Raw genomic sequence first — 25452 nt, 5'->3', positions numbered from 1 at the left:
TAGAGCCCGTGCTCCGCAACAAGAGAAGCCACTGCAGTGAGAAGCCCGCGCACTGCAACGAAGAGTAGCCCCCGCTCGCCGCCAACCAGAGAAAGCCTGCGAGCAGCAATGAAGACCCGATGCAGCCAAAAATAAAATAAATTTATGAAAAAAAAAAAACCCTCTTAAGTAACGTATCTCATCACGTAAATACGAGACCAACCCTCCATTATCCAGTTCAGTTCATGGGTATTTCTTGAGTCCATCTGGGCAAGAATAGACTATGTCTGCCATGACGTTAAGTCACAGCGGAAAAGCAAGTCCTAGAAGTTAAAGTTGCTCAAACGCAAAATATCAAAAGAAATATGCCCTTCCAGGCATTTCACTATTGATTATCCACAAGTAAGGGAGCTATACAGTCAGTGCTGCCTGTTCAGCCTTCATTTTCATGAAGGCAAAGGTTAGAAGAATAAAGACTGCTATCAATTAAATATCATCTGAACTCTGAACTACTGAAGAAAAAGTCAGAGAGATGACTAACTGTAAATGTGGCTACTCCTTGACCCAACTACGACCAAGTCAGTTTAATCCCTAGTCTGAAGTCAGCCTCGATTTAGCAGTTGCTCAAGAAATTAGTTTAGTTCTTCGAATGACCTAAGAGCTCAATTCACAGCCCAGAATGAACCCAAACCTTCAGGTTCATTTATAAAACACTTCCTGTATACCAAGTCCTGTGCTATATGGCATCTCATCACATTTAACCTCCCAAACAACGCTAAGTAGGTGTTATTGTCCATCTTTTTCAGATGTGGAGACCAAGCCATAGAGAAGGTAAGATTACTGAACTAACTGGTAGTGATGAGAGAAGCTAAACCAAAATCTATCCAACTCCAAAGACTATGTCCTTAAGCTCCTTTTAGCTATATCTCTAACCAAGGCTTAAAATCTTTATTGGACAAGTAAAGGCCACTATGCATCAGACTGGCCTTTGGACACGGGAAGACCACTCACTCTATGTAAAATAGCCCACCAACCACTACCACTCTCTTCCCTTATTCTACTTCTTTCTAGCATTTATCTCTGAAATCACATCTATTAATTTCACATTCATTTGCGCTTCTACTATATTCCAGGCACCATAGATATGGCAGTGAATTACACAGACAACAATATTTGCCCTCACAGAGCTGACATTATTTATTTAACTTATTCCTGTCAGTCACCATACCAAAATATAATCTCCACAAGGGCAGGAACATTATCTGTCTCACTTACTGCGTATTTCCAGCACCTAGAACAGCCTCTGGTACATGGGTACAACAGACAGCAACCTCTGTCAAAGAATTTTACCTGTGACATCCTCAGCAAAGGTATAGGAAACTGGTCAAAACAATTCACCAAACTGATTTTATTCCCACGCAGAGTTCCTTATAGTGCATTGTCTTAGTGCTATACTACAAATGGCCATTAAATAAATCTTTAAATAAATTCTCTAAGACACAAAACAAACAGCAGTTTAGTTATCCTTAACAGTTAATTTTTCTTAGCAAAAAAAAAAAAGACCAGTAAAAGATAGCCACAGTACCATAGCAGGCAGTAAATGCATATGAGGAAAAAAAGGATTTTAAAATAGATTTTTATTTGCAAAAATAAAAATAAAACTAATCTGAATCGGGTTCCTTCTTCTTTCTTCTTGTCCCTGTTAAGGAAGTCCCAGATTCTGTTCTTCCTTTGCCATGCTCAGTTTGTTGTGTCATCCACTCTTTTTCTAGTTGTTTCAGCATGTCTGCAGTGAGGAGTCCTTGCTGCACCAATCTGGAAGCAAGGGATTTCTCTCCTGCACCAGAGCCAAGTGGTTCAGCAGCTTTACTCCCTAAAGCTTTGGTGCCATGATTCCTTCTAGTTCGGCTCTTTACTGTTCCTGACAAACGGGACTGGCTTTCTACTGATGAGTTCTGCAAATTCAGCAGTTTATGTGCCTCTGAAATTTTAATCAGTTTGGTGATGTTATGTACACCATCTTGGATAATGCCATCTAATTGTTTCTGGAGATCTCGAACAAGGCTGGCATCTGGAAACATATCTATAAACCGGTAGCTGGAAAAAAAGACATATTACATTATAGGAACAGCTCTTACCGCAGTCACTGGACTAATCTCAATGAAGTAACTACATCTTGACACTGACTCATTCCAAATATTCTGCTTTTGCAAAACTGTGTCCAGTGCCTTTGCTCAACCTTTATTTCGGCCAACACACCTAAAGAAGATGTTGTTATGAGAGTCGGTCCTTGCTCATATCTTAAATGATTCCAATATGCTCCCCTAGTGGGACATGCCCCTCCTTTGATAATCACTGATCTACAGCAGTACCTCTCAAATCACAATGTATACATGAGTCACCTCAGGATCCTGTTACAATGCAGAATTTGATTAAGCCTTGGGTGGGTCTGATATTCTCTATTTTTAACAAGCTCCCAGTTGATAACAATGCTTTTGGTCCAGGGATCACCATTTGCGTCACAAGGATCTAGGGGACTTTCTCACCTACTTATCTTAACTAGAATCGTAAGAACTCCTTAAGTCATTTTTGGAATAGGTATAAACCAGGCTCAACTGCCTTAATGGACAATAAACATAAAATAGAGCACCCTGCAAATATGTCCCTAATTTGAAAGTGCAAAAGACCATCATAAAACCTTTGATTCACCCTATTACTTAAAAAATGAGAGTGCATACAGGAAAAAATTGGTACCTTAGCCACAGGTAAAGATCCAAGACATCATGGACAGCTTCAAGATCCATGAGGTCTTTAATATTCTTAGGTGGAAGTAACGGCCATTTAATATATCGTCGTAACCATGAGAAGGTCAGGGGCTCATTCCTGCTATACTGCCTGGCAAACTGAGAGAAACAGAAGAAACGAATTTGGTAAAACAATCAGAATTCACTTCAGTCTGTGACCAGAAAAAAAAAAACAAAACAGCACAACAAAATGTTAACTGTGGCTATATCTCAATAGGCAGGCTGGTTTCTCTCCTTCTTTATACTTTTCTGTATTTTAGAGAACATTTAATATCTTATAAAGGTACTTTTTAAAAAAAAAGACATGATTTCCTTCTTTTTTCCAAAACCAGGGCAACAATATATACATGAACTAGCTTTCCAGGGACTGTCTATTAACTTTTATGAACAATTAATGTTCTAAGTTCTAGGCAGACAGTACCCGAAGACTCTCATTCCTTCATGCAACAGTCCTATAGCTTCAAATGTGAGCTTGTATTTTTTTAATATCCTCACTTATTATAAAGAAACTCTTTGAGGTGGCTTCGTGCAAGGTTGGTCATGAGTCAATCAAACTAGTAAAGAGACTACCTCTTTACTAGTTATATAGTTTTGGCCAAGTCACCACTGTGCTTCAGCTTCCTCATTACCATAAGACCATCATACCTCCTTCTTGAACCACACGACACTCTTGGAGAATATGCCGCCTCCCAGACAATGCTAGGCATTATTATGCATCATAATATACTATAGGAGACAGAAATAAAACCATGCAAGAGCTATCAAGCAGAAGTTTAAAATCTTTAGCTTCAAAAAAAAAAAAAAATCTTTAGCTTCAAGGATAAGGTGATTTCAAATGATTCATTTCCTAATTAGGGAAAATTATCTCTAAATACTTAACCTAAGCAAGGTCAGTACTTTAGAGAGGCAGGGCAGTTTTCAAATAATTGTGGTTAAATAATGTCACAATTTTATTAATTTTAGTCTGGTGCATTCTTCTAGGTTTAATAAATGCCAAGTAGGACAGCCATGAAGAATGTAAATGTGACCACGCTAACTTACTAATAAGCAGGACATGCCAAAAAGCTCTCTTATAAAGGCAGTGGCTTTAATATTTTTGGCCACAAACAACTAATGGAAGCCCATATGTAAAACAGCTAAGCACGGAGCTGCTCAGAGACGGGGAGGGAGAGAGGCCCATGCAGGAGCCACGGAACACAGTTTCAAAACAACTTCCTAAGGGGCATCAGAGACCATCAGTGGGATTGAGCTCCTTTATACTTCAGTAATAATGGAGATCAAGAAAAAAGAAATATCTCTAGATTTCACATTTTAATCTGTAAACACAACACATAACAACTATTGACCTGTACTGCTCCAGACTCCTTACTCCTTAGTAATATGCTTCCGCTTTATTAGGGTAGCTGCTTGACGGATGGTGTAAATGGGGTCAGGGCCATGGGCTCCAGCTCCATCCAGGCCAGTTTTTTAAGTTTAAGACTTTGTTCCATAAACTTCAACCTTATGCTAGTTAGCTCTCTCACAAACGCCAGCTCTAAGAAACAGAGAGCTGGTAATAGCTGGACACAGTAAATAGCTGGACACGGAACACCTCTGAGACACATTGAGGAAAAAAGAAAAAGGCAAGCTACAGACTAATTCATTGTAACATTTATGGGAAAGCACACCCACCCAACAAAAACTAGAATTTCTACTCACACAGGTATGTAGGCAAATGTAACGGAAAAGGTCTGCAAGGATACACAATGCTGATAATAGCAGTTATGCCAGAGGACTGAGACTGAAGGTGGTAGCCCAATTTAACCTTCTCTAATGTTTTAATTTTGCTCACACAAAAAAAGTACTTATGTATTATTTATGTAATTTTAAAGTAATTTAAAACATAAGCTTATAAATAGATTTGGTAAAAACAGAGCTAGTATGCAGAAAGCTAACATCTATTAAGAAGATGGCAGTGAAACTACAACAATGAATCAGGAAAAGATTCAAAGAGGAGACCTTTGGATTTAGTGGGGTGGGCGCTCCAAGCAGAAGCAAGAGGGACAGCAAAGGCCCAGAGATGTGAGAGGACACGGCAGGAGACTGGAAGTTCAGCTTCTACTGCCTTTGCCTAGTCCCCCTGTTTGGGTGAATCTTGTGCTCAGAAGTTAGAGATCTGTATCCCTACCCAAATGAGTTAAAAGAGGCTGGAACCTTGGCACCAAATTCACACAAGACAGCCATCCCCGGCCCAATGCCTGATAGTTAAGAAAACGGAATACTATGGCCACTACTGACCCCAAAGCCACCTCCCTTCCAAAACATATTACCCAACACCAATAAGGAAAAAGTATATCATCAGGCAAAGACCCCTTTCCTTGAAAAAACTGTTTAATTATTTTTGTTTTAGCTTCTTCAAAAAGGCTACCATATAAGCCCAAATACAAAGCAAGACTTCTCCTTCCCCAAAAAAATTATCTGTAAGAAAAAAGAGCCATTTTTATTTAAGTTCGTACACAGTACCTCATACTAAAGGGTACTCTCTTATTTCTTTATTTTGAATAACAAACTATTGTCTGGGGAAAATGCATCAACCTGAAACAACTCAAAATATCACAAAGATAAAGGCTTACCTGTAACAATGAAGAACAGACAAAAGGCTGCTTCTTGTTGATAGGGGCTGTGCAGAAAACATACCTCACTCGTAGACTTAATGGAATATGCTGGATCAACTCTGCAGAAAATTTAAAATCATCCATATTGCAGACAAAATACTGCCCATCAACTTGTGAAAAGTCTACAAAAATATCCTGGGGGGGAAAAATATATTAAATTACTGGACTACCTAGACTCAAGTCTATAAATGACAATCACTTTAATCCATTAACAGACTTCCAGAAAGGCCTGCTTAATTCACTGCCTCCTCAAGCTAACAGACTTCCCCCATAGCCCTCCCGACCTGAAATACTCAGAAAATTCCTCAGGACAAAAGTCCCAAAAGATTTTGAGAGAAAGTTTCCGCTTTCAAGATAAACTTCATAAACAGCAACTTCACAAAAACAGACTATCCATTCATGTCCACAAGGTTAACCAGTAATTGTCTGACATACTGACCTTTTTAGAAAAGCGATGTAAGAGTTTCTACTTACAATGAGATTAGAAAGCGTTGTGTCAGGGAGATGGTAGGCAAACATTTCAATCTGTTCAGCAGTTGGATGAAGACCAGCTGCCTTTAGTAAAGAAAAAACAACCATAAGCTTATTATTTTTTTTTAAGGATAAGTTTTCTTAAGTTATCTCAAGATAAGTCCTATATTCAGGTTAAGCTATTGCCAAATGAGTTAAGGGACAAGAATTTAAGTAAAACAGAGAAAAGCAACATACTTTGCCATTTATTACCAACTGGGAAAGCAGACGAGATGATTTAGTAAAACTAATCAAGTATACCCATCGAGTAATTAATCTTTTGCTTATATTTTAGTTATATTTCTAAAATCTATGATGATCTGATAGAGTACCACAAATAGTTTCCGGGGTCCCAATTCTCTCCACTGAACAAAAACGAAAAAGGAAAACCCAATCACTTTAACCAGGGCAATAAAACTGACATACATACATAAAGAGAAAATGTCTAAATTGGAGGTCAGCTATCTCTTTACCTGTATATTTACACAATGTTAAGAATTGCCCACAATAAGTATAAGCAAGAAAATAAGAGAGAAAAGGAATGGGAAAAACAAAGAGGAAAGGAGGAGAGAGAGATGAGTCATGGGAGGGAGGCAGACGATGAACACAAGAAAGGAGCTACACAGGAGGGAGACGGGGGAGATCCGTTATCAGCTGCACTCTTAACAAAAGCTACAGAAATGATTTCAACCGCAGCTTTCCTCCCGGAACTTTTCCTTGCATTCTCTCATTTATATACCCTTTTACCTGGGTTCACTAAAATCAGATGAGCCTTAATTAGTGAATTTTCCAGGCAAACTTTAATTTGCAAGTTTGTTTAAAACATGTACACTTCTGCCTCATTAACTACACTAACCAAAATTTAACCCTGTCCTTACTGGTTCAAAGTTGTATAGCTTAATGCTATTTTTGCCCCCCACACAAAGGTTTCTTCTACTTCCGAGCTTCTCACAATTTTCAGTCTGCTGATATAGTTGTGTGCCCACCTGAAGCAACCGTGCCCCTATCCCCACCCACTGCTAGATTATAGGAAGAACTAAAGGAAAATCAGGTTTACTAAACTTGTTATATTATGGCTACATTTGTAAAATCTGAATCTTTCACTTGCATACATACATACATACATACATACTCTAACAAAAGGGTCTCTATTAGGCCTCTCAAAAGCAATAAAGCAGGGTTTTCTCTTCTTTATTTTTTTATTTATTTACTTATTTTATTTTTGGCTGTGTTGGTTCTTCGTTGCTGTGCACAAGCTTTCTCTAGTTGCAGTGAGCGGGGGCTGCTCTTTGCTGTGGTGCACAGGCTTCTCATTGTGGTGGCTTCTCTTGCTGCGGAGCACGGGCTCTAGGCACGTAGGCTTCGGTAGTTGCGGCACGCAGGCTCAGTAGTTGTGGCTCACAGGCTCTAGAGCGCAGGCTCAGTAGTTGTGGTGCACGGGCTTAGTTGCTCCGCGGCATGTGGGATCTTCCCGGACCAGGGCTCGAGCTCGTGTTCCCTGCATTGGCAGGTGGATTCTTAACCACTGCACCACCAGGGAAGTCCAAAGCAGGGTTTTCTTGACATGATTTTCATGGCACAAAATTTTCTTTTGCTTATTTGTTTCCAGGTGTCTGAGGCAAAAGTCTGGAAAGTAAGGGAAGGAAGGAATGACTGTCCTCCACAGAGAAGTACCAATTACTGTGTTACACCTTACCTTTATAGGATCCACAGGCCTATTCAAAATTTCCTTTAATAAACTGAGGTCTTCTCGATTCATTGTTGTAACCTCTCCTTCTTTAAATTTTGAACTGAATCTACCAGCTCTGCCAGCAATCTGCAAGGCTTGAGAGGTGGTGATTGGTTCTATTTCTTTCTCTCCCTTTTCATTGATACTGGGCTTCATAAGGGAGTAAAAAATAATTCTTCTTATGCTCCTGAAACAGAAATACAACTGATCTCACAGACTGCTGTCTGAAAAACCGTCCATCATTTGATTCATTACAGAAATGCTCACTCTAATTCCAGTTTAGGCCTACTTGCAATATTGCCCACTATTTACAAAGTAAGGTAAAAGGGTTTGTTGGTAATTCTTTTTCTTCCCTTTAAATAGCATTTTTTAACAACTGTGTACATTTACTAAAAATCATCATCAAATTATACATTTAAAATGCGTGAACCGTATAATATGTAAATTATACCTCAGTAAGGCTCTAGAAAATAACTTTTTTACAAATTAACCCCTAAAAGTAGTGGCTGGCCCCGCACGCCCAACAGGCACACACCCTTGTTGACTGAGACACTGATAATCAAGTGAGCTAATGTAATAGGTTAGCAGTGGTAGGAAGCAGCACTCAAAAGTCCAAGTGTTATGTGATATTTTCATTTTATTCCCTCAACAGGTTTGAGCAAGATAAATCTCAGATCTATACTATAATATCCATTCTCCTAAATCAAAGTGTTTGGTCATTCTAATGCCAATTATAAGTTTTTTTAATTTCCATCTAACCCACTGAATATCCATGATTATTAAAAACAGATTACTTACAAATTAAGTCCCATGCCAACTGCATCTGTAGCAACCAGGATTTTGCATGGATCACCAGGATCATTAAACTTTCTGGCTTGAGCAAGTTTGGTCCCTAAAACAGCAACAGTTTATGTTAAATCAGTATTCTCAATCTTTTACTACATCACACTAAATATATCTTGGGGGCTCCCCTGGCGGCGCAGGTGGTTGAGAGTCCGCCTGCCGATGCAGGGGATACGGGTTCATGCCCCGGTCCGGGAAGATCCCACATGCTGCAGGGCGCCTGGGCCCGTGAGCCGTGGCCGCTGAGCCTGTGCGTCTGGAGCCTGTGCTCCACAATGGGAGAGGCCAAAGCGGTGAGAGGCCCGCGGACAACCAACCAACTAACTATCTAACTAAATCTTGGAAACCCTTACCTCCTACTCTCCATTTTTATGGATAAAATTCTTATTGTTTCAAATTTATTTCTTTACATTCTCAAGGAGCCAGTTATCCTTTATTTCCATTCCTTTAAGTATATCCACAAAGAGCAACACAATCCTCTTATCATTTCTGAGGACACTCATCAATAGACTTCTGGTAATATTTTAAGAATATTACCAAGTTCATATTTTAATGACATTTCTGTAAGAAAGTCATCAGCTCAACATTTAAAAATACAGTCTAATAATATCAAGTAACAAGAGCTATAAATAATTAAAATACTTCTATCACCACAAAGATGACTAGAGAAATATTTATTTTATATGACCTATAATAAATTACACACCAAGCAACTTAATTCATATCTTTTACTGTGTTTTCTAGACATATCTCAACACAAATGGCAAAAACAAGAGATTTCATATCTTGTCATGATGAAAGCCAATAATTACCAGGTGGGAGACTGCCATATATAACAGCTGATTCCAATCCCCGAATTTCAATCTGTCGACTCACAGAATAAATATCATTCTTGCTAAAACAGACAATGCAGTCCCCAGGCCGAAGGTTGTCTAAAGATTCTAATGCGTGATCCAGCACAAAAATGGGGGTAAGCCTCTTATAGGTTCGAACCTACAATAAACGATATGATATTGTAAAATAACATACCTAACTCAGCTTCTTCTAATATTGTGAAAAACTCACAATCAAGAGTAGCTAGAAACTGATAAGTTCCAACTTTTTCAAGAGAAAATACAGAAAAACATTTATTTTGATATTATAAATATTACCATCCATTCTCACTGGTATTTCTAAATTAACAAAATGTTACAGAGGATTTCATAAATTTTCAAAGCACTTTCATATATATTTGATTTTTATGGCAACGTGGTAATTTCAGAAAGGTTATTAAATATTATTTCCCTTTTATGAAAGAATAAAATAGAGTCTAATAAAAGATCAGGTCTGATGAGGATTTTTCCAGTTCTAGCCTTCTCTGATTTGCTTAAAAACACAAAGTGAATAACAGCAAAGCCAAGACTGGAACCCAGAATTTCTTCCACTACATTCCACTATCTCTCTCTGAAAGCTGAGCACAAAACTAAAGTAATGGACCAATTTAAAAATATTTCTTCATTTTATTACAGAAGTCTGGTAAAGAAAACAAAAAGTAGGATTAAATGGAAATGAGTGGCTTCCTACTCTAGGAATTTGAAAAAGGGTACAAACTATCTCTACCAATCAGATATATATCAAAGTCCCCAATATCTGACACCTGAGACTTTGAAAATCACAAACTTTTGCTGGAGCCTCCAACTTCCAACATTCCTGATTTATTTAATTCTAAAGAGTTCTGTTTAAACTCCAAAAGGTTTCGTCAAGAAAAGATAAGGAATCTCCTTATACTTTTGGAGACTTAGGGTGTGACAGCCACGCAGTCAGAACTTTAGTTCATGAGGCTCAACCAACTATGTATGATCTAGTCAACTACGAGGAAATGAAGCTAATCTTTCAAGTTCTGATTTTACCACCATCTGGGGCCTATGAAGCCACTGCCTGGGTACTCTGGGCTATTTGCTATGCCACCTTGAGAACAAAGTGTATAATCTAGTACCTCCACATCTTCCCCAGTTGTGTACATAAGCTCGGTAACCAGGTCAATAGCAGCAGATTCTCCACACAAATGGATTTCTTCAGCACAGAGTCCTGTTAAATGCAAAATTGGCATTTCTTAAAATTTTAAAGATATAAAATTAAATATGCAATACTCTACATACCAAAAATACTTTAAGTTTGCTTACCTATTGCTTTACAACTTCACCAAGTGTTTTCATATTATCTCTATGATTCTAACCTCAAAACAAAACCTTCTAGTAGGCAAAAATTATCACCACTTTTATAAATCTTGGGGTTTTTAAATTGCTTTGGCCAAGGTTTTGAGTCTACTAGAGGATGAAGCCAGCCTGAACTAGAACCTGCATTTTGATGGTTAATACTGAACATTAGTCCTATACTTTTTTTTTTCAAATTAGGCTCCATGGAATCACTGAGGTGCCTCAGAGGCTGGGGGCTGGTAGGTAGGAGAAACTCCAAGCTCCTTACCCCTGAGCACATCCACTTTCATCTATTTTATATTACAGGCTTTAGTGTATACTCTTTGTTTACAGAAAGTTTACCTATGTTTTTAAATTTCAAAACACTTGCCCTACAATATGCTGATCAAAAATTCACTCCAATATCAAGCAGGAGAAACGTTCATTCATGTCTATGGACCTCACTTCCAGGAGCCTATCCTAAAGAAGTAATAAAATGAATAAAAAGTTAACACCTACAAAGATTTTTACTGCATCATTAATAATAGAGAAAAATGTTCGACTCTTTGGGACAAATTACAACTGGTCTCCCACATCCACAGGTTTCACATCTGCAGATTCAACCAACCGCGGATTGAACATATTCAATCCGCGGTTGGTTGAATTCATGGATGCAGAAGCCATCCAACTGTAAAGGATTTGAGCATCTGCAGATTTTGGTATCTGTGCGGGTACAGGAACCAACATCCCGCAAATACCAAAGGACGACTGTGTAGTACAGTTCTTCAATGGAGAACATGCAACATTAATATGTGGTATGAAAAAAAAGTCTATGAAACAACAGAACTGAAAAAAAAAGCAAGATAAAAATTATATATTCACAAAACACCATACACGTGAGAAAAAAGACTGCCATGAAACACCAAAATGTTAATAGTGGTTGTGTAAATATGGCAGGATTTGAACACTTTAATTAAGTGATTATGCTAATTTTATGACAGAAGAAATGGACTTCCCATTATTAGAACAATACTTGGAAAATTAAAGCTCACACTTAGCTGACTTTTTTGTTTGATTTGTGTCAAGAGAGAATCTAGCTGGCTCTATTTGGCAATGTCAAGCAGATAAATGCAGATAATTCGCAGTGCAGATGTCACAAAGCACAGGTTTTATAGCAATAAGACCACCAACCTAGTAGTGCTCTGGTCCAGGCCCATCCTCTGGCTGGATCTTTAATCATTTGAATTTCATCAATCACAGCCACTTCATCTTAAAATAAAAAGTTATCATGAGCAAGACCATCTACTTCAATAGTATTATAAACAAGCCACAGTACCAAAATTCAAGCTTGCAATACCACCATAATCATCATCATTACTTATTAGGTGCTCCATTTCTGGCAGGCTTGTTCTAAGTGCTTTACAACTCATTTAATCCTCACGACAAACCCATTAGGTAAGTATCATTATTACTTACATTTCCTTTTTTTTTAATCTCATCCTTTTTTTTTTAATTAAAAATAATTGTCTTTGGCCACGCCGTGAAGCTTGCGGGATCTTAGTTCCCCAACCAGGGACTGAACCCATGCCTTCGGTAGTGAAAGTGAGGACTCCTAACCACTGGACCACCAGGGAATTCCCGTACATTTACATTTTACAGAAGAATAAACTGAGACCCAGAGAAGTTAAGTCACTGGCCCTAGTGTAAGATTTAAAACCGTGAAATTCAAACCCAGACCGTCTCTACTGCACTGCCTCCCAAACTGAACAGGTTCAGTTGTCCTATTTTCTGCAATCTCAGAAGCAGCCTGGAGAATCTGCCTAATAAGAACACATCCACACAGCAACTGAAGTAGCTCCTGGGACCAAAGAGTAGATAACCCTGCAGTAAAATGAAGCACCTCAGGAATCCAGACGGGTGTCAGGAGGAGAACCAGAGAAGAACGTGTAATTCCCTGAGCTCCAGCTCTGCTTATTCTTAGGGGTTTTAAAGCTTATTATGGTAAAAAAAATAGTGGCTCATTTTATTTTCTAATGCCAAAATGCTTCCAACCATATTATTTTATTCTTTTTAAGTCATATAAATTATATTTTAGTTTGCTTCCCAAAATACCAAGGAGTTGCAAGGAGCATATTTTAAAAAAAGGAAAAATTTAATGTGCCCACAATGACATTTAGCAAACAAAAGAAAGCTAATTCTATACTGAAAAACCATCAGATTAAAAATTACTAGCATATCTGAGCGTATACAAACAAGATTAGAAAAGAGGGCACAGAAGAAGGAATTTTCATTTATATGTGCTATTTTAATTTTTACAATGTATTACTTTTAGAATAAATGGATTTTTTTGAAAACTATCCATTTACTCAGAAAGTTAAGATTATTAAAATGAAAAAAGCAAGCTACCAAATAGTACATAATATATAATCCCTATTTTATTTAATATACACACTCACGATGCACACATAAGTATAATGCATACACAATACAAACACAGTCTAGAAAATATACACCACAGGGTTAATACTTGTTGATTCTGGATGGGTGGAATTGGGAGATTTTTTTTTTTCCTTCTCTTTGCATTTATTTTTATGTTTTCTATAATGAAGAAATGATTGCCTATATAATAAGGAAAAAGTTAATTTTCATTTAAAATACTTTCAAAACTACAGTACTTAAATAGAAGTTTTCTGTGGTACTATGTGTAATAGTGAAAAACTTTAAACAACCTAAATATTCTTTAATAGAGGAATGAATAATTTCAGTCATAATATGGAATACTACATAACAATTTAAATGAATAAATGTGATATATATTCATGATACATATATATGTATACGAGACTAGATCTAAAAAATATGTAAAATAAAAAGCAAATTGTGGAATAATAATGCAATATGATAATCATGTAAATGTTTTAAAACACACAATCCACCGTATTGATAGGCAATACATAACAGTGATACCAAAAAAAAAAAAAAAAAAGGAAAGGTATATACCAAATATTTGATAGCAACTGGATCAAAAGAGGAGAGAGGAATTGAACTGGGGAGTGACACAAAGGAAAATTCATACTTAGTGACATCTCAGTTCTTTTATGAGAAAAAGGGAAAGAAATTCAAAAGCAAACATAACAGAAAGTTTGGCATTTTTAAGTAGTGGTAAGTCCTGGGTATTTGCTGTACTATTCTTTTCTTTGTCTCAATTTAAAATTTTTTTCACAATAAAAAACACATTCCATATGTTCATCTGAATTTTAAAATAAAAAAATACTAAACCATACAGTTTTTAAAATGGTGTATACATACAAGGAGTTGTAACACTGCACATCTCAACAGTACAAGCAACATGGGCAGCCTGTTTCCCATCTGGCTCTACCGTCACACGTTCTTCACCTGTAACCAAGTCACATGGCACACCCTAAGATGACAAAAAGAAAACTGGAATTATTTCCACCTTGAAAACAATAGCAAAAAGAAGTTTTGGATGTTTAATAGAGTATTCTCTCCATTACGTCAAATTTATTTGTCTAATAGTTGAAACAAAATACCCCCAATCCTTTAAAAAAAATTTTAATAAGAAAATAAAAGTCACTCTTTTATATAACCTATGTAAACTTGGAAACATCTCAAATCAGCTAAATTCTCAGGTAACAAAAGCATGAGAAATTGCAGCAGTTTCACTTTTTACCTCTGTACTATTTCAATAGTTTCTGTACCATTTTAGTTTATTAAAATGAAATTGTTTCTATGTTCAAGAAGAATATTATAAATAAAATTTAAGAATATAAAGACCTCCTAATATATTTCTTTGAGAAGGACCAACATCAATGCTATGGTGTATTTGAGTTACCAACCACCCCCGTCCACTCAGGACTGAGGGGTTCCCCAGGATGAAGAACACTTGGTGCTAAATCAGGGAAAGTCCAGGCAAACTGGAACAGCTGGTCTCCACAGTGGCCTGAAACTAATGAGGAAACATCAGACGTATCCAAACTGAGTGACAACTTACAACACAACTGACCTGTAGTCTTTCAAAATGTAAAGGTTTGGCATGGACATATATACGCTACCAAACGTAAAAGGGATAGCTAGTGGGAAGCAGCCGCATAGCGCAGGGAGATCAGCTCGGTGCTTTGTGACCACCTAGAGGGGTGGGATAGGGAGGGTGGGAGGGAGATGCAAGAGGGAGGAGATATGGGGATATATGTATATGTATAGCTGACTCACTTTGTTATACAGCAGAAACTAACACACCACTGTAAAGCAATTATACTCCAATAAAGATGTAAAAAAAACAAAATGTAAAGGTTATGAAAGACAGAAAGACTGAGGAACTGTACTAGAGACATGACAATAAAACACAGTGGGAGACCCTGAACAGAATGCTGGGGTGGGGGGGTGGGTGGGATGGGGAAATGGAGTGGTGGCAGTGTTTATAGGACAATTGGCAAAATATGAAAATGGACTGTGGATTAAATAATGGTATTCTATCGATATTAAATGTCCTACTTTAGATGAATATCCTGAGGTTATGTAAAAGAAAGTCTTTGTTCTGTGGAAATACTTTAACTATTTATGAATAAGGAGGCATTATGTATGCAAATTACACAAATTATTCAGAACATAATAAAAGAGAATGCAAATCACCTACCAAAACGGGTTAATCTTTCATTATAAAGTCATAATAAAACAATGAACTAAAATGTGGCCCCTTTACTGAAACGATGCCTCAGACCACAGGGCATTCAGTCCTTTTCTCAGTCTTTATCGTTAGTTCTAGTTGACAGCATCAAAGGTCTAATCTTAAAAAAAGGTAAATTGAATACAACAGAGTAGGTGCGTAACTCTGAGGAGACAAAGAAGGGGTTCAGAGGGCGTTTCATCTATATCAATATTTTCTTTTTCTTTTTTTTGGCTGTGCCACGTGGCTTACAGGATCTTAGTTCCCCCACCAGGGATTGAACCCGGGCCCTCCGCAGTGAAAGCACCAAGTCCTAACCACTGGACCTCCAGGGAATTCCCCAATAATATTTTATTTCTTGAATCTGATGGGAGTTGGGTAGTGGACTCAGGTTATCTGAATGTTATTCCCTGCATTTCTCTGTATATGTGAAATATTCTGTAATATTGTATTTCACTCATTCTAATACACACGTTTTTTCACATTTTAGTATCTCTGAAACCAGGATACCTCTTAACAATGGATGGCATGTCAGAATTCAGTCGGCAGCACCATCTTCTTTCTCAGTTTTACATAAAATAACAGTACATCTTACACTTGATGGCTTGTTAGATGCAACGCAATATGGCACTTTTTGTTAACAGTAAATTACTACATACGCCTTCCCCCTCTACCCCTTTCACTCTACTCTCCCCCAAATTAACAAGAAAAAGAGAGAATATTTGGTAATATACTAACAGCAGCATTACTCTTTTCGAAGATCTCATGTGCCAGTAATTTTAAAGGACCACAATATACTCCAGATTTTGCTGACAAGTATTTCTGGATTGCATGATAAGTCTTTCCACTGTTCGTGGGACCTGAATGGAATATTATCTTCCGCTGTAAGACTCTGGCTTCTGGGTACCTAAAACATGAGTAGGTAAACAGCTTAATTCCATTAACCTCAAAATCCTGGCAAAGGTATTAAATGAAAAAAATTCCAAGGAAACATCCTCTTAACATTCATAAGATAGCATCTTTGAAAAATTAAATGATGAGCTTCATATCCACACTAAAATGACTGCTTTCCAAGAATAGCATTTACTAACTAGAGGACAGAAAAATCCAAATGAAAATTAATTTATTGGATATTCTTGCCACTGTACAAATCCCCTTCCCCAAGAGTTACCTAAAATAAGTTTAAACTGCTAACAGCTCCAGAGATTTGTCCACATTATTTCCACAGCTCTACATATGCCCTATAAATAAATATTCCTAGGCTTCTGAATTTCAGCATACACAATAAAGTGACTGAGTCTTCTGCTTCTGGCCATGAGCACTTGCCCTCTCACCATAAACAAGTACAAAACTGGACAAAATATATACAGCAGCTGCCCGGGGACATGGACAGGAGGCAGTGCAGGACTACAAGCCCCAAAAGAAAGGAACACCTGAGATGAGCCCTGCAGTACCCCAGCAGGGCATAGGGAGGTGGAACCCAAGCAAGGTAAAGTAGTCCCACTGAGCTGAGCAGTACAGATCAAGTTCAAAGCTGCTGAAGCAGCTGGAATTGGAAAGCCAGAGTGTGAAAGAGAAAAAAGGGTGCAATAGAGGGGGAGCCTTGAAGTCTGTGTGGGAGTTCCTTGGGTCCTTGGCCAAGGGCTGGACTGAGCATGTGCAGGGCCTAACAGAGGACAGCTTGCTAAGAGTTTGAGTGGAAAGTCTCAAAGAGTTGGCAAAGTGCTAGGAGATGCTGGAGTTCCAGCCACAGTGGTAGTGGGGAGAGCTCATTAATAGCGTATTCAGCTGAGACACCAGGAAGGCCACACCTGAATTGTAAGGATGACACCCCAAAGGGCTACTCTAGATCTGCCCTAATAAAACCTTAAACCAAACTTGATTAGGATTCAAGGGGAGACACCAGTTAACTGCCTGCCCAAACTGCCCACTTTTCTAGAGAAAACAAAACAATCTAGACGACTTATGATTTATCATCCAGCATACAATAAAAGTATATAATGATCACTAATTTTCCAAGATTAGAAACTGAAACTTTCAAATCTACAAATAAAGAAACTAACCAGTTAGGTGGTATTCTTAGGTCACTGATTTTACGTAGATCATCCTTACATTCCAACACAGGAAATATCTGTTTTGCATGTCTCAAGAAAAATGGAAATAAATCATCCACGTGAGCTGGAAAATAAAACACTGCATTAATATGTGCAATCCAAATGTTATCCATAACTGCACTGAATGAGAACTTTACTCTTAGTGAGCTAAATTAAGGGGGCATTGCCAGAATAAAAAGAAAAACCCTAAAACAAGGAACTCTATCCTTTCCTGAGGTCCGGCTTTGTCTTACATTTTCCTCCTTATTTCACCTATATTTTCCAGGAAAACAGAAAATTGGCTTTCAACAACCACGTTCCACTTCTTCTATGCAAACAGGTAAAGATCAGCATTGATGAAAGTTAAGTTTAAAACAAAGAACCTGGGGGAATTCCCTGGCAGTCCAGTGGTTAGGACTCGGCACCTCATCGCAAGGGGGCCCCGGGTTCGATCCCTGGTTGGGGAACTAGGATCCGCAAGTGGCATGGTACGGTCAAAACAAACAACAACAAAAAACAAAGGACCTGGTAATATACATTAGAGAGAAGGCCTGTGGTTACTGAAGAGAAATACAGGTGCCAAGTATTTTTTAAACTACAGAGACCACTAAGAGACAAACCATGAAAGTGAACTGACGCCTCAGCAAGAAGTCTCCACACCTTAGTGGCTCTGATGAGGGTGGGGCTGTGTCCAATTCTGCTTTGTGTCCAGGTTCTACCTCAGTGCCTGGCCCACGGCAAAAGTCTAATAGTCAAATACTTAAAACTATAACCAAAGCCAAACTGCCCATGGGAACAAAATAATGATGTTCCTACATTTTTTTTTTTTTTTTTTTTTTTTGGCGGTACGCAGGCCTCTCACTGTTGTGGCCTCTCCTGTTGCGGAGCACAGGCTCCAGACGCGCAGGCTCAGTGGCCATGGCTTACGGGCCCAGCCGCTCCGCGGCATGTGGGATCTTCCCGGACCAGGGCACGAACCCATGTCCCGTGCATCGGCAGGCGGACTCTCAGCCACTGCGCCACCAGGGAAGCCCAATGTTCCTACATTTTTATCTTTTATAGCAAGAGCTTTGTCCTAATATGAGGGAGAAACAAGCCAGTGGCGGAAACAGATGGAATCTGTCATGTATTAATTCTGTCTTGTGTGAGAGTTTATTTCACTGTAGCCTATATATTACTACATAGTGAAGAGCAGATAATGACAGATGAAGACCCCAGTCTTCCTCCAGCCTAAGACATACGGGTGATTTAATAACCAGTTCAGGGACCCACTATAAAAGCAAAAGGACCTAGAAGGCCTCCTACGAAAGCACTGAATTATTTACAGAGGATATTAACAGGGCTTATTCTAAAGCAAATACACCCTAACTAGAGAAATAAACATAGGAAGAAATAAAAAGTATGCTCAACAGGATTTTAAAAAGTCTCTAAACACTTGCCTGCACTGAAGCAAATATCATTCAAAATAATGTGAATGTCCACATCCAGGGAATGAGACTGCATGATATAATTTCGAAAGCTTATGAAAGCTTGGTGGAAGAGACGAGCTGTGGGAAACACAAAATCAAAATAGGTAGGACTTAGTTTTCATTTAATTTCTCATTTTAAAAAATACATATACACGTCACACCTAACTCATCAAAGTGTCTTTTTCTTTTCTTGTAGTACAGCTGGTTTGTTATGATCTGGGCTAAAACTGATATTCTAGTAGAGCATGAAGGAAAGCTGAACACACAGCTCCCTTGCCGTGTGTCTGGCTCCCCAGGTGCATCCTGCCGATCTCCTGCCTACAGAGAAGCAAAAGTCAGGGACATTCTCTAGATTACAACTATGTATTAATAAGTATGTCCAGGCCACACTAGGTCCCACACAACAATGACAAAGCTGTAATCTAAGCAGTAATAAGATGTCTCTAATGGAAATCTTATTAGCCTTACCATCGAGTCCATAATCAGCACTCAGTTTCTGAATTTCTTTTCTCTTGTAAAACTTATCTAAGATCTTCTTTACTTCATCTGGAAGAAAGATATAAAAATTTAACATATGTTTAACATTTGTTTTCCAGACAGAGAAATGCCCAAAGAGCAAAAGAAACCTGAAGTCATAACACTCAAGGCAGCAGTCTACTGAGTGTTGCAAGAACTTGAAGGTTTTAGTTGATCACAAACTCTTTATAGTTTAATAGTGTCTAGAAAAAGTATAAAGTCAAACAATGCAATATTCCTGTAATACTGCAGAAGACTAAGCAAGGTGCTACAGGATTAGCATCACCCCTAGCCTCCATCAGACCACTTTTAGATAACCATGTTCTGTTTTGTTTACTTACAACCATTCTGAACATCAAATAGTGAGCAGCTAAAGGTATCTAGAAAGATAACCAATACTGTGAGGGCCAGATCATTATGCTTTCGTGTGAATGACTAAAGGAGCCAGGGATGATCTTTAGCTTGGAGATGATTTTAGGGAGAACAGATTATACATATTTTGTTCTAGATGGCATAACTAAAGTCAGTGGGAAGTGAAGGAAACAGATTTCAGTGTAATTTATACAAGAATTTCCTAATAATTAGAACAGGGAAAAGGGGTTGTCTCACAGAAGTGCCAGCTCATTGTCACTGAAAAGTACTCAAGCAAGGCTTAGATGACTGTATTTCAAGGGTGACAGCAGAGAAATTACTGTGCTATAGTGGAGGCTGGATTAGATACCTGCTGAAATAACATGCCACTATGAGTCCCTAATTTTACAGGTGAAAATACTTTTTTTTTTAATTTTTTTTTTGCGGTACACGGGAAAATACTTTAATCAAGTTGAAATTGTATTAACATTGCACATGTGAAAACACTACTGCATTATTCTGTAGAGATAAACATTTTACTAATCCAGCCACACACTCTACATTTCTGGGAAGGCAGGCCAAAACTGATACAGTCTTTGCTCATGAAACACAGAAAGGCCAGGTGGCCTGTATTTTTGCCTCCCACCAGAGTACCAACTGCACTTGCATCCAACCACAACACACACACAACACTCACTGAAGAAATTAAGCCTGAATAAAGCATCTCACTACCAAAACTTTGTTTTGCAGAATGAGGGAATTTCAAAGTCGCTGGTTTAGCCATTAGGTTTGCCCACAACTAAATGTAAGATGCATACAAATATATCTACTATCACAGGCAGCTATCCTGATATTTCTGGGTTTCTGTTACTTTGTACCCAGTGGGTCCAACAGTTTCTTTACAATAGTGGAAAAATCAGTGACAAAAAAGGCACATGCAATTGCCTGGGGAAATTCTGCTGACCTATAAACTCAATACAAACTGAAGACATCACATTTATTAGAATTAATCCATTTTCTGTAACTAACACTCCAGTGTTATGCAAGAATTATGATACTTCACTCAATTTAAAATGCTTCAGAAACATGAGGTTTCTTATGCTAAGTGAAAGAAACTAGTCAGGAAGGCCCACGTATTGTATACTATTTATATGAAAGGTCCAAACAGAAAGGGAATGTGGATTAGTGGTTGCCACGGGCTGGGCAGAGGGGAGTGGGGGCTAGGGGAATGGGGAGTCACTGTTTCTGGGTATGGGATTTCTTTTGGGGTCATGAAAATGTTCTAAAATTAGATTATGGTGATAGTTTCACAACCCTGCAAATACACCATTTAATTACACACTTTAAATGGAAAAACTTTATGATATGTAAATCATACTGTACAGCTATTTTAAAAAATGAATACTACCCACATACTAAAAGTGAAGTTTCTCTGTATCAATACTTTCTTTTATCTAAAATTTAAAAGATAACTGCAAAAACATTAACACAATGGAAATAGCATGGAAAAAAATTTAATCTACTACAGAAGTATATGGAAACATAGTTTTGTTTTTCATAAAAATTAAGCTTTAACTATCTCATTGTTCTTTTAAAATCATTAAAATCATTCATTCATTCATTCATTCATTCACTTATGGCTGCACTGGGTCTTCAGTGTTGCGAGTGGGCTTTCTCTAGTTGTGGCGAGCGAGGGCTACTCTTCGTTGCGGTGTGCGGACTTCTCATTGTGGTGGCTTCTCTTGTTGCAGAGCATGGGCTCTAGGTGCACAGGCTCCAGTAGTTGTGGCACACGGGCTCAGCAGTTGTAGCTCGCGGGCTCTAGAGCACAGGCTCAGTAGTCGTGGCACACAGGCTTAGCTGCTCCGCGGCATGTGGGATCTTTCCGGACCAGGGCTTGAACCCGTGTCCCCTGCACTGGCAGGTAGGTTCTTAACCACTGCGCCACCAGGGAAGTCCCTGTCTCATTGTTCTTAACAGAATGACCTGATTTGGGGATCCCAGTTACTTCTCATTTAAATTAACGGTGATTAAAGGAGACTCTCTAGATTGCAGCCACAGTAAAAATGACTCAGTACTACAACTTTTAACCAATTCATAGCTTTCTTCCAGCTTCCTACAATGGGAGTTTGGGATTTAATAACAGGTTCTCTTCTAAAATGTAAATGTACCTCACATGAGTCTTTACACAAAAATGATCCACTTTACTCACTCCACGTACATCTCGATGAAGAACGAAGTAGCTACTACTAATGGGTGGGACTGCTTAAACCTTATGATTTACCCATTTTGTTAAAATGTTTTAATTCGCATGTTCCACTGTACTTATCAGTAATTAACTAGAAGCCCATTACTTAATACATCAAAGCTCTGTGATCACTTGAGGGTTGGAGAAGCAGGTGGAAAGGTACAAAACTCAACCTCTTCAAAACAGAATTGGAAATGCCAAAGTCATAGTGGAAACAGGTGGGGAGAAGTGATCAGAATAGATCAGAACATCTCTAGGATCCAAAAAGGAAAGGGAGAATCAATCCTGAAGGGACTATACCAAAGACCACCTAGTAGTGGCATTTAGTTTCCACCCCTTTAATATTACAACTAGTATTACCACTCTTGTTGAATATGAAGAAGTACTGAAATATTGTTCTAGTAGTGGTTGAACTCATGATGAACCTTTTTTATCATCACAAAGGGAATTATAAAAAATAGTACTAGATTTACTGAAACTGTCCCTATTGCAGCAGACAGTTGCATTAGGCCAAATGTCTCCGACCCTTCTGCATCTCTCTCAGGTGATGGGTGTGAGAGATGACTATTCCCTACACCCTCAAATGTATCTGTACCTGATACACCTACATCAAATTACAATGACTTTGTTAGGCTTCTGTTCTTTCTTAAGGTTCCCCTTGTAACCAACAGCATGATTCTCATCCAGGAAGCTAGCTGTGCTCTGGGCAGAAAAGTGTTGCCTAATACCCTAGGCAGAAACTGTCTCCATAATCTTGATCCCCTTAGCATTACACCGTAATTCTGTACTTCGTGAGTGATTCGCCAGAACATACCAACCCAGGTGTTTTGAAAAGCAAGTTTCCCCCAAAACTCTGACTCCAGTTCACTTTACCAATATGGAGCTGAGTGGCTTCAACCCTACGAATCCAAGTTCCAATCTGCATCTACCCATCTAGCACTACTAGCATCTATGAGGAAACTACCACAACCTGTCTCAATTAATCTGACACCTTCCCTAGGAGTCACAACTGCTAATAAAATTCACCATGAATATTATTTGTTGTTGTCACGTCCTGTAAACATACCAGTTATCAATCAAAAATCAGAAAGAGATCATGTGAGGTGCATCAATCACCCATGGTCAGCCAGGGCTCACCTAGCTTACCTCAGTGCCTCGGTGCTACCTTCCTCCTTCACTGCTCCACTTGAGACCGCCCAAAACTTCCAGCTTAGTCAGCTGTCCAAGAAAGGGGAGGGCCACTCTGCCATCAAAGGTAGCTGCACTTCATTGTTAGAACTTCCAAACACTTAAAAATTCATAACAGTGCCCAAAAGATTTCAAAACACTAATCTGGTGGGACCAGCTGATCATGAGTAAAAATACATCCAAGGAATTTTACACCAGCTATTAACAGCCTAAAGAAAGAGAGGCTTAGAACCTTTATTTATACGATACCCCAAAAATAAGTATTTTGTTAAATCCTCACATCAACCTATGCTATATAGTTGGGATAGATTATTTGGGCTCCTAGGGTAATAGTTTTCCCAGTTTCCACACATCACAGATTCTACTGCAGGGTAATTCCATTTTTCAAATAGCAAATGTTTAGTACAAGTGACACTAGTTTACATTTGTTCACCCCTTTACACTTTTCAAAGTGCTTTGCCCAACTCTTTATCATGACTTTCACAATCCAGAGATGTAAGCAAAGAAAATATTACTCTCATTTTACCATTTGGGAAATGGAGAAAAGGTAAGTAAACTGTAAATCGGGCCAGTCACTTAAGTGCTGTAATGACTATCACAAATATGCACCATCTTTCTACTTGGAGTCAATCATGTTCACATGGCTAAATGTGTTACAATCAACCAGAATAAATACACATATACATACAATATATATACATATACTTATATACATATATGTATGTGTTACAATCAACCAGAAAAAAATATATATATTATATATATCTTTACATAATATATAAGTATATGTATGTGCTACTGCATGACTAGATAAGTGTCAGGGGTAAAGACTGTCTACTTCATAAGAGTTACAGGAAAGATTAAACGGGTCACATGCTTAAAACAGTACCTATCTCTAGCAAACACTGAGTATTAGCCATTGTTATTTTTAGAAAAAGAAGAAGAAGATGGAATTACAGATGTATTCTAGGCAGAGGGAGTAGCATGTGTAAAAGCCCTGGGGCACAAGTGCACATTTCATCAGTTTGACTGAAACAAGGAGAGTGGCTCGCAACAACGCTTCTCCAACAGGTACCCACGCCAGATCAGGCAGGGATTGAGGACCCTTTTAAACTGGGAACAATGGAAAAACATTAAACAATGTTTTGCAAGGGAGCAATAGGATTAGATCTTGCCACTTGCTGATGCTAACCGATTCCTTTCCCTCTGGAGCCCCGGATGACCAGGGAACCTACCACTTTCGGTGTGCACACCCTTATGTTCCACCTTGTACTACAGCTGGCCATTCATATGTCCTTCCTCCCCACGAGACTGTAAGTTTCTGGAGCGGAAGAGATCTGGCTGTGAGTCTGGTTCCTCTTGGCAACCACCATACAGCCTAACACAATGTCTGGTTTGCGTAGGTACCCAGTCAATGACAAAAACTCCTGAAAGAAATCTTCCTCTGGCTTTTCAATGCCCCACTCCCTTGTCCCTTCTCGGAGCAATAGTTCTGGGTAGCGGGGGAGGAGAAAGAGTACGCTAGAAATCAGTCGTCCACCTAACGACTCAAAAAAGGTGAATCGTCCCATCACAAGAGGGCTTAAACCATTCACAGGACAACAGTGAAAGGGAGAAGGCCACTTGTGGAGCAGCACATCAAAGGATCAATAAGACACAGTCCCAAGCCTTGAAGGGCTCACACGCCAGTAAGGGAGGCAGACAGTGACAGGCACGATGACAACGCTCGAGGGGACCTCGGGTCTCCAGGGGAAGGGCGGGGGGTAAGCTTCTTCGTGGGCCCTGCAACACCACCCGCGCCGCCCTCGCCAGCTCCTGCACTCACTCTTGTCCAGAGGGCGGGTTAGCTCGGCCCCGACATCGCCGTCCGCGCTGCGGCCCTGCGGTTTCACAGTCAGCGGCACGAACAAGGACGTGTTCGGAGCTTTGGAGCCTCCTGAGGCAGAGGAAGAGGCGCAGGCAACGGCAGGAACGCGCCCCAGAGTCCCAAGAAAGGGCCCAGTGTGGGCGCGAAGGGCAGAGCAGATGGCTGCCCGGGGGCCAGGCTGGCGCCCCGGGGGAAGCCGAGCCCACAACGAGGCACACCTGCGGAAGGACATTGAGACCGCAGACTCGAGAGGAGGCTGGCTGGAGCAGCCTGCGGACACGGCGGCGGGCAGTGACGCACAGCGCCAGCGCCTATAGCCCGCAAAGACCCAGAACAGCGGAGC

At 39.2% G+C, this 25452-nt stretch overlaps 1 protein-coding gene across 2 annotated transcripts; it reads right to left on the bottom strand.

Moving 5' to 3' along the window:
• Positions 1-167: 167 nt before the first annotated feature.
• SUPV3L1 (Suv3 like RNA helicase) lies at positions 168-25399 on the bottom strand. 2 transcript variants are annotated; one of them, XM_029201092.1, is made up of 15 exons: positions 25068-25399; positions 19408-19485; positions 18910-19017; positions 17441-17555; positions 16116-16284; positions 14003-14114; positions 11885-11962; positions 10495-10586; positions 9332-9512; positions 8475-8568; positions 7644-7863; positions 5912-5992; positions 5396-5572; positions 2734-2882; positions 1603-2076 (listed from the first exon to the last, which is right to left on the bottom strand). In XM_029201092.1, exons 1-15 carry the CDS (start codon positions 25339-25341, stop codon positions 1641-1643), a joined length of 2364 nt encoding a protein of 787 aa, XP_029056925.1. In that variant the 5' UTR covers positions 25342-25399; the 3' UTR covers positions 1603-1640. The 2 variants fall into 2 exon arrangements, with proteins under 2 accessions (XP_029056926.1, XP_029056925.1); XM_029201093.1 differs by lacking the exons at positions 17441-17555; positions 18910-19017; positions 19408-19485; positions 25068-25399 and having other exon boundaries at positions 168-2076; positions 16127-16284.
• Positions 25400-25452: the final 53 nt, after the last annotated feature.

This window comes from Monodon monoceros, unplaced genomic scaffold (genome assembly GCF_005190385.1).
Source record: "Monodon monoceros isolate NGI ecotype Baffin Bay Population unplaced genomic scaffold, NGI_Narwhal_1 Super_Scaffold_4, whole genome shotgun sequence".
Classification (NCBI taxonomy): domain Eukaryota; kingdom Metazoa; phylum Chordata; class Mammalia; order Artiodactyla; family Monodontidae; genus Monodon; species Monodon monoceros.
Note: the sequence above shows the minus strand (reverse complement) of the source record. Positions and strands in the feature narration are given on the sequence as shown.

Coding starts and splice junctions, on each gene's coding strand:
- SUPV3L1 (XM_029201092.1), bottom strand. CDS start 25,341: ATGTCCTTCCGCAGGTGTGCCTCGTTGTGGGCTCGGCTTCCCCCGGGG. Junction 19,018..19,407: donor TGCTGATTATGGACTCGATG/GTAAGGCTAATA, acceptor TGTTTCCCACAG/CTCGTCTCTTCCACCAAGCT. Junction 17,556..18,909: donor TGATATTTGCTTCAGTGCAG/GCAAGTGTTTAG, acceptor TTTATTTTCCAG/CTCACGTGGATGATTTATTT.